The 13,794-nt window shown below is 37.7% G+C and overlaps 1 protein-coding gene across 1 annotated transcript; it reads right to left on the reverse strand.

Annotated features, from left to right (window-relative positions):
- Nucleotides 1-986: 986 nt before the first annotated feature.
- On the reverse strand, nucleotides 987-12,267 carry LOC311300539 (cystathionine gamma-lyase-like). Its single transcript, XM_084424861.1, has 13 exons — nucleotides 12,136-12,267; nucleotides 11,553-11,761; nucleotides 10,520-10,601; nucleotides 10,343-10,438; nucleotides 10,119-10,228; nucleotides 9,082-9,216; nucleotides 8,813-8,870; nucleotides 8,648-8,725; nucleotides 7,712-7,864; nucleotides 5,767-5,888; nucleotides 5,634-5,686; nucleotides 4,881-5,019; nucleotides 987-1,412 (listed from the first exon to the last, which is right to left on the reverse strand). Exons 2-13 carry the CDS (start codon nucleotides 11,733-11,735, stop codon nucleotides 1,398-1,400), a joined length of 1,224 nt encoding a protein of 407 aa, XP_084280987.1. The 5' UTR covers nucleotides 11,736-11,761; nucleotides 12,136-12,267; the 3' UTR covers nucleotides 987-1,397.
- Nucleotides 12,268-13,794: the final 1,527 nt, after the last annotated feature.

Genomic DNA, 13,794 nt, shown 5'->3' on the forward strand with positions numbered 1-13,794 from the left:
ACTTTACCTGTCGAGTAGAAACTTCGCGACTGAGGCATCAGTGGGATACCCCACCTGTGCTTTTAGCGCACGCCAGCGTGTGAAATATTCTTCCCAAAACACTCTGGTCTTGTTTCTTTCTTCAGAGGCCTTTCTCTTCTTGTCATACAATTCGTAGACACTTTTTCTCTTGCGACCCTCAGACATTTTGAAAAAACCCGGTGAGAACGGCGAGCTTCAATGAATGGCTGAAACCGTAGCTCACCACACATATAACGTACACCTGAAAGTGCGCATGCGCAGAAAGCAAAAACTACCTAGGGACGAGCACGTACGACGGCCTTATGTAAACATATCACCAGAATGATTGACAATTAGGAGGACCAATAGTCTTGATGATCCACCCGGAAAAAGAAACTCCTCCACTATACCTTTAAATGGACAGTATTATGTAGAGTTTATGACTCTGAGCAACCTTTGTCACTGAATACCTGGGTTAATGGTGTTGTGCTTCCTGTGTGTACATTTTGCTATATAGACCTTTGAGTCAGTAAATAACATAATTGAAGTGCTTTCATTTGATACAGAATACTGTATATGCCTTGTGGCAAGATGGTGGAAAACACGCATTGAAATATAGTGACAAACATATTTCATATATTTTCTTCATTATTCAGTTTCTTCAGCACCCAGAAAAATTAAATCTTCAATTGCTCAGGAAATTAAGAGACAACAAATTAGCCTTGTCAGGACTAGTAATGTAAGCATCACATGTCATGCCCATCGTAGAAATACATTTAAGCCTGATAAATACTGCAGAGAAATAATTACTTCTCAGCTCAAGCTGTCCTTGCAGCATTATTGATGTATTTGTTAGGTCGACTCATTCGATATGTCTTTTAATATTCATCCTCCAATTACATGTGTGGAGCTTGTTGACTTCAAAGTGATTGCTTATGGTGTACAACCATCAAAGACGTTCAGGAACAAGACAAAACAGACAGGGAGAGACTACAAATGGCTTTTAATGGGTCTGGCAGCACAGACAATGATCATATGTGATCCCTATAGGATTAAAAACACTTAGGCATCTAGTCAATATCTAGTATTTAAAATACTAAACTGATCAATGAAAGACATTATGAGGTGGCTTTGCATCTTTGATGCAGAAAATAAAGACTGATTGTGTGCTTGTGCATTACTTGAGAACTCAGAGGGTTTATGTTTTATTTAGCCCCACTACCTCATCAAACTATAATTACAAAAATTAGAAAGACAAAAGCAGCAAATCTTCAGTACTTTGAATGAAAAGATGGCAATTAGTGTTATTCAAGCTTAACTGTCAAGCATAAAGTAATTGATCTTGTCTCGTCCACATGTGGCATCACTGTTGTCCCTGATTGATCTTGATCAGACTCTTACTTTTTTGGATGCTGTTTAAAAAACAAAACAGGTTGCATGACATTAGATTTAATGAATATTGAACAGAAAAATATCTAGGTTTTAACAGGAAATTGAAATAAGTATTTGGTTTAATACAGGGTTTATACATGTACACCACTATTTAAAAGTTTTGGTTTGGTCAGTTTTTTTGTTTCTGAAGAAGTCTCCAATGCTCAGCAATGCCTCATTTATTTGACCAAAAGTACAGTAAAACCAATAGGCTAATATTTTTTATAATTGACAGAACTTAACCATTTAAAACAACTTATCTATTTTAATATTTTAAAATGTATTTTATTCATGTGATAGCAAAGCTAAAATAGTATAGTCTTCAGTGTCACAAGATCCTTCCGATATCATTCTAATATGCTTAGGAAAAACATTTCTATCATTATTATACATGTTGATTATTTGAAGAATAGAAAGTTCAAAAGAACAGAATTTATTTTAAATAGAAATCTTGTTTGTGAAAACCTGTTTGTGGTTTGTCCCTCCTCGGAAGACTGTTGGAAAATTCTCACCACTGCTGACCGGGAACAACCCACAAGCCTTTCAGAGATACTCTGACCCAGTCACCTTGCCATAACAATTTGGCCCTTGTTATCAGTCACTCAGATTCCTGCCTATTTCTCCTGCATCCAACACGTTGATTACGAGAACTGATTGTTTGTTAGGAGATGATCAACGACATTTGCTTCACCTGTGACTGGTCATAATGTTTTGGCTCATATACGTATATATATATATATATATATATATATATATATGCACTGATCAGGCACAACAATAAAACCATCTGCCTAATATCTTGTAGGTTCCCCCTTATGCAAAGGTAAACGACACACATGCACCCGGCCATCCACCTGATCTAAAAGATGATTCATCAGAGGCAACTTTCCATTGCTCCATTGCAATCATCTTTCATTGCTCCATGGTCCAGATCTGACGCTCATGTGCCCATTGTAGGCACTTTTGGTGGTGGACAGGGGTCATCATGGGCACTCTGACTGGGGGCGGCTACGCATGACCATGCAGCAAACTGTAATGTGTTTCCTGATAACTTCCTATCATGGGCAGCATTGCGTTTTTCAGCAAATTGAGCTACAGTAGCTCTTCTGTGTGATCGGACCAGACGGGCTACCCTTCACTCCCCACATGCATCAATGAGCCTTGGGCACCCTTGACCCTGACGCCAGTTCACTGTTTGTGCTTCCTTGGACCACTTTTGGTAGGTACTACTACTACTACTAACCACTGTATACCACGAACACTCCAAAGTCATGCCGTTTTGGAAATGCTCTGACCCAGTTGTCTAGCCATCATTATTTGGCCCTTGTCAAAGTCACTCAGATCTTTTTGCTTGCCCATTTTTCCTGCTTCCAACAAATGAAATTCAAGAACTGACTGTTCACTTTCTGGCTAATAATGATATAATCCAGGGGTGCCCAATCCTGCTCCTGGAGATCTAACTAATTGCAGAGTCCAGATTCAACGCAACTCTAAATTGTAATTGTTCCTGAAGAAGACCTTAATTAGCTGGTTCAGATGTGTTTGATCAGGGTTGGAGCTGAACTTTGCAGGAAGTTATAACTGATATAACCAATATTATTCACTTTACCTGCAGTGGTTTTAATGTTGTGGCTGATCAGTATATATATATATATATATATATATATATAGTATTATTTTTATTTTTTTCACCCTATATCTGAAGGTTAAAGGCCCGTTCACACCAAGCACGATAACTATAAAGATAACTATATATGCGTCCACACCAACGAACAATAACGGTCTTTTTATTCTAAGCACGCACGCGCGCGCCCGCCCCATTTTAAATGCGCGAGACCTTTAAATTAGAATGGATTCTGATTGACTGTCAGTGTTTTATCGTTTGACAGCTGGAAAAAAATCGTTCTGAAAGTGATCCCAACGATATCGTTCCTCGTATCTTTATCGTTATAGTTGTGGTGTGAACTCTGTTATTCTTTAATATGGAGAACGATTTTTAGAATTATATCTTTATCGTTATCTTTATAGTTATCGTCCTTGGTGTGAACGGGCCTTAAGGTTTGTCCTGAGTTCACTAGCTAGCTGATACGGAGAGCCCCACAATCTCTGCCAACTGGTTGAAACAGCACCTGGCCACAAGAGCAGCAATTTAAGGCTCCTTGCAGACAGTGGTTCAATAAATGCAGTGAACATTAGCATATTTAGTCTTTTTTTTTTTTTTACCTCACAAAATGGCAGATAATTAACCTACGGTTTTCAGATAGAATGGAGGAGACTGAAGATCTATAACTCTCAGAGGAAAACTGTGTGCCAGGACCTAATGGAATTCACCTCCTCAGAACAGGTCATCAAATAAAAACACACCGCAAATCACAAAAGCTCCTATTGTATAAGCTCAGTGGGATTTTGGATATCAGTTGGATACAAGTCATGATTTAATTTCCATTCTCTTAAGATGTGCAGCAAAGCACATCTAAAGGGATCAGATATGGAACTGCAGGGCTGGCATTGAATTTCTGACTGAAGAAAAGACCTTCACAATAATGGGGTGCATGGTGTACCTGTGTGCAGATCTGATTAACCTATACTGCTGCACCTTTGCTCTCTAATAAGCATCCGCTCACACATCTGCAATGCTGCGATATCACGCTTAAAGACTGCATCCAACAGAGCGAACAGGCTTCCTGAGAGACTGCACTCCTAGCTTTCTCCTCACAAATATACGTTTCTATGGGAATAATTCTCAGACTCTGACCTGAGCTGATTTGTCTTTATTTCCCGGAGCCTTATTTTTCTGTGCACTTTAGAGAGAAGGGAAATGGCCTGTGCTCTCAGAGATGGCTCACTGAACTTTATAGGCTGAAATGATCTCGCTGTTGACACACGCAAAAAAAAAAAAGCCATATTTCAGGGAATAAAATCAATTTACGTAAGGGTGCACCATTAAACGCATTAAAGAAACTTTGGTTAGAAAATGAAGCTCTACAAATAGAAATGCACATGATTACATAATGCCTTTAATTAGTATCATATACACATAATGCACTGGCCATCTGTAGATCTATTTGGGACCAGTAAGACTGAAAGTATTTGTTTAGACTGTATTTTTCATTTTATTTTTTGAATTTTTATCATTTAAATATTTTGAAAGAATTCTCCTATGCTCACCAAGGCCGCATTTATTTGATGAATGATACTGTAATAGTTTGAGATTTAACCATTTAAATTAACTGCTTTCTATTTAATATATTTTAATGTGTAATTTAGGACTGTGATGGTAAAGGTGAATTTTCAGCATCATTACTCCAGTCCTCATATAATAGTCATTTTTATTGCATGACATTTTTGTGGATACGGTTTTATTATTTATATTTATATTTATATATATATATATATATATATGTGTTTTACAGATAAGTATGTGCACATATGTGTTGTGAAACACTCACTGCAGCACAGAGGGCTTGGTCTAGGTCTGCAATAATATCTTCCTCATCCTCCAGGCCCACTGACAGACGAATGAGTGTATCACTGATTCCCAGCTCTTTCCTCTCACTCTCAGGAACTGAAGCATGAGTCATAATCGCTCTGGAAAAGAAAAGTGCACCATGGGAAATGGAGGTGAATGAAATGTCCCCTCAAAACGAGTTTCTTTTTCTCCAGTATAAGTCAGTTTCCAATGTTTCCAGTTTCCAGTTTCCAATAACATTGGTTCAGGTGCGATATCAAATAAGATGTAACTAGATAATTCAGTGACGTTATCACTTGCATTCTAGTGAATTGTGAGCCATAAGAATCATTAATCCATCACACAATGATGTTTCAAAAGCCACCAGGCAATTAACTTTAACTTTTTTTTATACTGAAGGGTGACTATAATAGCCTAAAGAAATGTTACATTAGTTCTTGCTGAATAATGTTCTACAATGACACTGAAGGCTCAGACAACAAAAGTGTTGTTTCTGCAATTTCCTTTATTACAGTGCTTGCGCCTCCTTGTGGCCATCCAAAATCCAAAAGCCCACTTGAGCAATTTTTTTAGGGCTTAAACATTTATTACAACCAAGCATACTTGTTTCATAAAAAAAGTTAAAAAAAAAAGTAAATATACTCAATGATTTTGTTTTGCTATATGCTCTGGATTTAAATGAAATCTTCCCTCAGAACAGTCAGTGGATTTGGATAGTGTTCTCAGTACTTACGGGAGCTCTGCTAGACTCTCAAAACCACCAAGACTTTCAGCAAGCGCAAACAACTGAAATGCAAAATACAACATAGATTCTCAAAAAATGTAGGATGAAAAAGATTTTCAAACAATATGTAGATTCAACGCACCTTCAGATTGCTGAGGAAAGTTGAGGCGTGCTCCAGGTTTCCTTTAATGTAGAAAGTGATCATCCCAGGACAGCCTGTGCACTGTCTCTTTGTCAGCTCGTACTGAGGGTGAGATGGGAGACCTGGAGTAAAAAAGATGACAGAGAGTCAATTAAATCTGACTGGAATCCCTCAATATCAGTTAATTTAAACAATAAAGTTCATGGTTGGCCACAGGTATAATACCAATGAGGTCCCTACACTACCATTCAAAAGTTTGAGATCAGTAAGATTTTTTTTAATTAAATACTTTTATTCAGCAAGGACACATTAAACTAATTAAAAGTGATAGTAAAGACTTAAAGGGACACTAAGTAGGAATTTCCCCCATCTAGTGGTGAAATTGTATTTTGCATTCAAACGAATAATGCTGTCCAGCCCCTCACTTTTTCAAATGCGCGTTGCATCTACGGTAGCCGTTATGTACCAAAAAGCTATGACAGGATGTCTTATAATAGCACTTCGAGTTTTTCTTCGGGTGAACAGGTTTGTTATTTAAAACAAACAGAAACTTGAATCAACGAAAAAAAGAATGTTACAGTATAAATTACTGACTGTGAAAAACATTAACTATGGTAGTTAGTAGTAATGCCGCCTTTATTCGTTATATTTTTGAAGTACGTGCATTGTTAGATATCATCATCATCCGTGCCTTCTCTAACGTTACTTTACTCAATAGCTGCTATTCATCAAAGAGCCTGTTTAACTTGTAACTATAAATGTTCTACTGTCTATATAATAAAGTACACAACCAAGCAATGAAAAAAAAAAGCTTGTAATTAAGACCGTAACATTGACTTACCTGTCGAGAAGAAAGCAGGCAACTTCAGCGTCTCTTTTGAAAGCTTTCTCCTGCATTAGCTATCCCGACATTAACCCTTGTTTTTGTAATCTCCGGTCACGTTTCCTTTTACGGTCTATTTTGGACTTTTTCGACGACGAGGACTCATCCTGTGACTCAGCATATGTATGAATGAACGGTGGAAAAATAACCGTGCAGTGCATCCTTTTAAACTTGCCGGTGCAGTGACAAGCGCCTCTCAACTGCTCTGCTCCTCCGCTTCTGCTGGCTTCAGTCACGTGATGCTGGTTCTGAACGAAACGCGTTGTGGAAACGCGTTGGCCTAGTACTTTTTGTCCCTCTCTGCTATTATAGTTTTTCAAGATGGCGGAACTACATGGAAGCCTCCGTGGACCTACCCGTCCCATGTATATAAAGATAATAAATTCTTCGTTTATGAGGATTAGTCTGATCATTGGCATAGGTATTTGTACACCATTGAGGGCATATTTATGAATAAAAATATTGATTTTAGATAATAAAATACCTAAAAAGCTACTTATTGTCCCTTTAAAAGATAGTAAAGATACAAAAAATACAAAAATGTTCTATTCACAGAATCCTGAAAAAAAATGTATCACAGTTTCCACAAAAATATTAAGTAGAAAAATCCTTTTCAACTGTGATAAGAAATGTTTCTTGGGCACTAAATCAGCATATTAGAATGATTTCTGAAGTATCATGTGACACTGAAGCCTGGAGAAAAGGCAGCGAACCCTGCCATCATAGGAATAAATTACTTTTTAAAATATATTAAAATTTTAAATCATCATGATGTTCAATAATATTTAAAAAAAATTACATTGTTTTGGATTAAAAATAAATAAATGCGGCCTTTGTGATCATAAGAGACTTCTTTCAAATGCATTAAAACATCAACCCTAAAATTTGTGGGTAGTGTATATAAATTCACAATATCCCACTCATGCAGAATTATTATCGACTCAAACAAACTGCAATCATTTGTAATCTTATTTTCAGATGGGTTATTTGAGCAATCACCAACATATGTCAAATTAACCCAACATACACGTCTATGTAATGTGAGGATAATAACACAGACACCTGGGAAGATGACTCTGTCCACTCTTGGGTCGGCCTCTAGAAACAGTGCCGCTGCCAGTCCGTTCTTAAAGTGCTGCTTCATTCTCAGGTGCAGTGTCTTCAGACCCCGGTTGCACATATAACAGTCAAATGGAGAGGGAATGGCCCCAAGCTCTGAATTGAAGATAGGAGAACAGAGATGAAAATAAACTTCTACTTCTGCTATGCAAATGACTCAAGCTCATTTTCAGTGTTACCGTCAAAGACAAATATGCAAGGTGATATATTGCTATAAGTGCCTTACAGAAAGCACAAGATTAATCATCACATCAGGACTGTAACAGTTGGGAGGTGGGAGGTGAAGTTGATAAAATTACAGTTTGCTTAAATTATACATTCAGGGATAAGACAAGGAAGATTTTCCTGACACTTTCTCTGAGCTATGCACTTCGAAATCAAGAGGGAGTGCCAAGGACATTTGAATAAATTACATTTTACATAACTGCTTAGCAAAGAGACTACAGGTAATAACAAAAGATACTAAATCAGGTTATTACCTTCACCTGAAGACAAGTAACTTTCCTTTCAAGTGAATGAAAGGCATTTGTCTTGTTCCTTACAAAAGACCCCCAATAGGGTAGATAAAAGAACTTCATTCTTGCAGAATTCCTTGTTCGCAGAATTAGATTTGAAAATTACACTCAGTGTCTCGCTCTAGCATATTAAAACACAACATCTTCTCTATATCTATGTACATTATAACACTGAACTGAACCTTTAACAGTCTTTGGTTTGGCTCTTATTAAATAATATGCTATAAACTGCTTGTGAAATACACTAATACACTACAGCCATTTTGATCTTGAGTCACAAGGCCATGTCATAAAGAGAAGAGCTGTTTGCTCAAAATAAGGATGTTATCAGACTTTAAAAGTTTCAGTTTAAGTAGAGCCTTACCACTCTGAAAAAACCTCAGGCGTTCATAGACGTCCGCACGGTTGAGAGAAATCAACCCCATGACAACATCAGTGTGTCCTGGAATTATATAGATCATTTTAACTTTGATCAAGAAAACGTACAATTGTATAAAAGGTTTATATCAAATTTTTCTTTTGTTTTTACCATTCATGTATTTAGTTGCAGAGTACATGCAGATGTCTGCTCCAAGTGCAAGAGGGCGCTGTTCCAGTTATGAGAAAAATGGTGACATAATTAAATGAATACCTAGTTCTGTAAAAGGACACTCTATCCTTGCACTGGAGTATTGTACACAAAACTTAATCAAATTAAACTGTTACATAGTTAAATCACCTCTTAATTGTCTTTCATATCCCTAGTTATCTACTCTAAGTCATTAAAATAACATCAGCTAAGAAAATAAATGTGTATACCTGAAAGTAGGCAGACATGAAAGTGTTGTCCACAACAACAATTGTGTCCTTGTTGTGTGCATGGACAATATCCGAACAGCCCTGAATGTCCACGACCTTCATAGTAGGGTTTGTGGGCGTTTCAATCCATAGCATCTGTAGAAATGGGAATATTACCCAATTTTATTTCAAGTAGTAATTCCCAGAGCAAATTAAAGTTCTCCCAAAAATGAAGATCCTGTCATTAATTTCTCACCCTCATGTCGTTCCATTCACACTTGTAACTAGACCTTCATTCATCTTTGGAACACAAATGAGGATATTTTTGATGAAATCCGAGAGCTTTCAGTCCCTCCATTGGGAGCAACGCAATTTACACAATTATAGGTAGTAAAGACATCATTAAAGTAATCCATGTGACTCCAGTGGTTTAATTTTAATCTTATGAAGTGACGCGAAGTACTTTGTTTCCACCAAAAAAAACATAGTACAAAATAACATCATCCAAAGCACGTTCACTGTTGAGTCAACACAACACGCATGTGTCATGGTGGTGCTCCCCCTACTGGATGGCAGGTCAATATTTTCATAAATAAAGTGGTAAATTGTGTTTTTTTTGTGTGCAAACAAAGCTCTTATGTCACTTCATAAAATTGAGGTTAAACCACTGGAGTAACATTGATTACTTTAATGATGTCGTCTATCGTTCTGGACCTTGAATGTGTAAATTGCGTTGCTCCCAACGGAGGGACGGAAAGCTCTCGGATTTCATCAAAAATATCTTTATTTGTGTTCCGAAGATGAACAAAGGTCTTCTGGGTGTGGAACGACATGAGGGGGAGTAATTAATTACAGAATTTTCATTTTTGGGTGAACTAACCCTTTAACATATCTACTGTATGCTGTCAGGTTTAATCCTGTGAGCAAATATTTCTCCATTACCCTTACACAGCAGTAATTTTGGCAGAGCCATTTACTGCCAAAAATCAAAAGGAATATCTCAAAAACTGATAACACTCTTTAAAAAATAAATAAACTGCTTTCCCTGCCAGGTGTACCTTTGTATTCAGTTTCAAAGCTGCTTTTAGCTCGTCTAGCTTCGTGAGGTCAACAAAAGTGACGTCAATGCCATATTCCACAGCTATTTTTCTGAAATATTGGTTAGTTCCTGGTGGGGAAAAACGTGACAGTCTCAGTCTCTCTCTCAGCTATATCTCAGTATTTTACTCTCTTTTCTATCAAGTGTAATAGTTTAAATTGTTTTTTAGGAGCAGTAACTCACCTCCATAAACATCATTCATGCACAAAATTCCATCTCCGACCTTAAAAAGATGTGTAATGGTAAAAGTCGCAGCAGATCCAGAGGCAAGAGCGAGACCTAATATGAAGGTCAGAGCTTTAGGTTTATGGCAATGTCGTTTGTAGATAATAAATGATTGTGTGTTGGTGATTCACTCACAGTATTGTGCACCATCCAAAGCAGCAACTGCTTTCTCAAGACAGTTTCTGGTTGGATTTCTACACCTGCTGTACTCAAAACCCTGGCAGATAAAACATCAGAGGAAAAAAGTGTTGAATTCAAAATACTATAGAAAAGTGATTTGAATTGTGCAAATAAAGTGTCAAATCTGTGAGTTAAATTTAAGATAGGCCTACACAAAAACTGTCAAAGGTGCAGTTGGTACAGTTTGGGGTGTCTTTATGAAGAGAGAGTTCACAAGCAAACCTGACCTGGCTGTTCTCATGACTCGTGTGTTTGAATATTCAATCAACTTGCAGCAGAAAACCATTCTGAAAAGGTATCCTAAATATTTTTATCTGCTGACTGGTTATAGAGGGGTTTGGGGCAGCGCGACCAGTTTGAATAAACTAAGACCATCTTCAACTAGCTATTTAAAGGTTTTTTCAGATGAGCAATTGAACATAATAATGAAGCATTTGACCTCAACCTGTTGTGTTGTTTAATGTCAAGTTAATTTAACTATACAGTTTTTACACAAATAGGCCTGTCTTAAGGTTATGAATATGATCTTCCAAAAAAAAAAAGCCGACAAGTTCTATATCTTTAGTTTAACCTGCTGAAAACAAAAACTTAAGCCGGCCTAGGTTTGTTTAGTCTTCGCGTATGGACAAGCTGAAACGTGCCTAAGGCCCCTCTAAACCAGCCAGCAAACCAGACCATCTAAAACCAGTTACTAAGCCAGGATTTTCAGCAGATTAACTCCTTTAAATCAAGAGCTGAGTTATTAATGTAGTTAACCATGGAATTAGTTTATATTTACATATAAATTATTAAATTGTTTTTAAAAAAGTCCACAGTAAAGTCCTGCCGTTGTTCATTTCACATCACATCCATTTGGAACAGCTCAAATCACAGAACCTATACACGAACCGACTGCGTTCACAACACAACCTCTAAACTCAAATCTCTGACTAATACGAAAAACAAAACTAGGCTCATATATTCTCAGTGTCAACCCCTTACAATTTACCGCATGTTTCCCCGGACCGTGCTGTTTAAAGGTGGTAGACAGTGAAATGGGAGGCACTACGGCCATAGAGTTCCACTGCTCCGGCTCTGAACCAACGTGGATCGCATCTGTGGCGAACGATTTAAAGAGCGGCTGGAAGCCGGCTGAGGCTGAGCTGCTGTCGTTCTTCATGTGTGAAGCCATGCGCACTCCGGATATGGCTGACGATAACGGTACGTTCACACGGGGCGTCAGCGTCAACGCTTGACTGAAGGCGTGGCTGAAGTTTGGCACTGACGCCATGGTCATAGCAGCGTCAGCCAATGAAATTAGACAGGAACTCAACAACAAGCTTCATTGCCGTGATTGGCTGCCGCCTGGCTACTGTATTTGCATAGAGCGATCCTGATTGGCTGACGCTTCTGTCTGCGGCGCTTCACTGGCGTTGCTCGCGGCAGAAGTTGAAAAATTCTCAACTTCTGCCGCGAGCAACGCCAGTGAAGCGCCGCCGACGGATCCACAATTCTTTTCGGCAACGCTTGACGTCACCCATTCAAAGTCAATGGGAAGCGTTGACGCTGACGCCCCGTGTGAACGTACCGTTAGATGCAGGGTTCCGAAATCACAAAAGAGTGAACAGCTCTCTCGTGGTGTAAATGATTTATAAAGTAGAGTTTTTCAGCTTTTCAAATAAAGAGTGTTTCAGCAACAAAACCGTTATACGCCAATCACTCTGTGTCTGTGTGTGTGTGTGTGTGTGTGTAAAGGGCAAGCAGTGGATTGGCGATTTATAAGGGGCGTGCTGGGTCACGTTATTCACTGAGATTGCGTAATAAATTGTGTTATATAATTTGTTTTTTATTCGTACAATAGCCTAATGTAAATGATTCAACAGAGGTTTTATTAACAATATATTCATAAGCGGTAAAGACTGTGACTTTAACGTGGGTAAAATTAATATTTAGCTCAACAATATATGCAATACAAATAACATATTATGCAAACTGTCGTGCTAGTAAAAAAGGAAAAGAAAAAAAGCCATAGATTTTGTGCTGAACTGTGTGAGCTGGAGCTTTTTAACGGTTTACAAGATCTCCAAGAGTCTGAAGTGCATGTTGGTCAACAAAAAGACATCAGGAAATAATATAGCCTATGCTTCTGTTCTGCATATGGATTTAAAGACATAAGCTATATTTCCAAGCATTTATACTGTCGCTCTCCGAGCAAGATGATGCATGGTAAACCTTGGATTTTAATACAATTTATTAGGGGCTTGATGTATTGTAATATTTATAGCATTTATATATTCAAATACATTTCTACTAATAATCCCAGATAGCACGTTTATGCTTTATTTACTACATAATTATATATATAAAGAAATCTGTTTTGAGACCTTTTTCAAAAACATTAAAAAATCTTAATTATTCCAAACTTTTGAACGCCACTATAAAGGCCTAGCCTATTTAAAAAATAGAAATAATACAAAGGCCTGCCATTTCAAGATGACTGGAGCTTGAATTCTTATTCAATTCATGAATTGTCCTATTCAAGAAACACCACGAGTTCTGTTGAATTCTGTTATTGTAAGTCCAATATGTTCTGTCTAACATTAATCCTGGCCTGTCCCTGCTCTCTTGGCAGCCTAGCAGGCTCATAATTGTATGGCTGTGCCTGTGGTCCGTCAACAATTTCCTCAGCGTCCGAAATGTCATTGCAATCCATATTTACCTGTTGTTTGAATCGACCGCTCTCCCTCGTGCTACGTCACGACTCTCGCCCGTCACGCCCATTTTCAGATGCGGAAGTAAAATTTTCTCACAAAAACGACTCCAGAAGCCACTGTAGCGTATTTATAATTTTTTTTTAAAGAAAATCTAGTTCCTACATTATTTTTCTATACATTGACTTGTTGGGTCTTCTAACCTGCAAGATGCTCTTTAAAGACATTCTCTGATAACTGAGTGTAAAAGATAATGAGTGGAGTTGGTTTGCAATTACATCACAGCAGGAGAGGATAATATCCTATTAGGGCTTTCAAAGAGAGGCTTCTCTCACCAGATGGAGGTCAAAGTTCATTCCAAATGCAGATGGCCTGAACTATTGGCAACCACTATTGCTAGAAGTTAATAAATGTATAAAAGATTAGCATTAATGTTGACCAGGCAAAACAGCACTCTAAGCACCTGATTTCTTCTATGTTATGTTAACAATGGCTTTGGGCAAAGTCCAAGATAAAAACTGTATTTTTAAGAGGTGGTTA

Source organism: Rutilus rutilus, assembly GCF_951802725.1.
Source record: "Rutilus rutilus genome assembly, chromosome: 12".
Lineage (NCBI taxonomy): Eukaryota > Metazoa > Chordata > Actinopteri > Cypriniformes > Leuciscidae > Rutilus > Rutilus rutilus.